General features: G+C 49.5%; 1 protein-coding gene across 1 annotated transcript in view; it reads right to left on the minus strand.

Annotated features, from left to right (window-relative positions):
* The window catches only part of Sun5 (Sad1 and UNC84 domain containing 5), a 14557-nt gene that overhangs the window by 3841 nt on the left and 9670 nt on the right, over positions 1 to 1046 (minus strand). Inside the window, exon 9 of the mRNA XM_031372358.1 lies at positions 480 to 558. Coding sequence (XP_031228218.1) covers positions 480 to 558 — 79 coding nt within the window. The remainder of the gene's footprint in view (positions 1 to 479; positions 559 to 1046) is intronic.

A 1046-nucleotide genomic window follows, 5' to 3' on the forward strand; every position in this document is an offset into this window, starting at 1 on the left:
TGAAAAATGGTGTTTCTGCAGAGGCACTCTTCCCTGGGATCTCACATTTCATTGAGGTCTGAGGTGCCTGGGTCAGCCGGTGTTGCTGGTTGGGCCCCAAATCCCGCTCTCAAGCATTCCAAGATTCTTTTAGCCCCATCCCACGGGCAACTTACAGGTTCGTTCTCCTGGCTGGAACGTCTTTCCTTCTTCATTAGGTCTCGACCCAAACGCCTCCCAAGGAAAGGGGTCTCCTCTTCCCTAGCCACCTTTTCTAATTCCGTCTGGAGCCAAGTTCTGACTGCCATGGATTCCTGTTACCCCACCCCCCCCTCACCCAGACCCCATCAGAGGAGGGAAACTGCATCAGGAAGCCAGGTGGAAGCCGTGGTCAGTTTCAAAGTGGCACTTCACAAGAGTAGCAGCATGTTACTATGTGTTATGAGGGGTTTCTGCGATAGGTCTGTTGGGGGGGACAATGGGGGAGGCAGGTCACTCACCTATGGACTTCAGGGCAAAGTCTGGCTTTTCAATGTAATCACCTTGAATCATCTTCATTATTTTTTGAGTCATTTTTTGCTGAGAGGGCAGAAAACACAGGCCATGCATCATTGGCAAATGACAGGTGGTCTTTGGACACCTCTGTCACCTTCGGAGGCTGTGGATGGCCCCAAATAGGATGACACAGTCGCTGTACTGTGAGAAAGCTCTGAGACACAAAGTCACCCCTACCCTTTGGGACTGTTGTGAGCTTTCAAGTGCATGTTGCAAGATGTCCTGTAGAAGTCCTGGAGACGTAGCAAGGTTATGGGCAGGATGTCTGGGAGAAGGTGGACCCTTACTGCTGTAGGTCTTGGGCAATGTGGTTTACATTTCCTAAGTCTGTAAGATGGGGCAAAAATCCTGTCTGAGGCCATGGCTGTGGAATTCTTTTAAGGGATTAGAGAACTGTGTGAGGCCCTACTATGTGCAGAACTGTTCTCAGCCCACCATGTTCTCTGTCATCCTCTATGGCTTTCCAGAGTGATTGGGCAATTGTCACTCCACTTTCTTTTTTTTTTTTTTTT

Source organism: Mastomys coucha, unplaced genomic scaffold (genome assembly GCF_008632895.1).
Source record: "Mastomys coucha isolate ucsf_1 unplaced genomic scaffold, UCSF_Mcou_1 pScaffold15, whole genome shotgun sequence".
In the NCBI taxonomy this organism is placed as follows: Eukaryota; Metazoa; Chordata; class Mammalia; order Rodentia; family Muridae; genus Mastomys; species Mastomys coucha.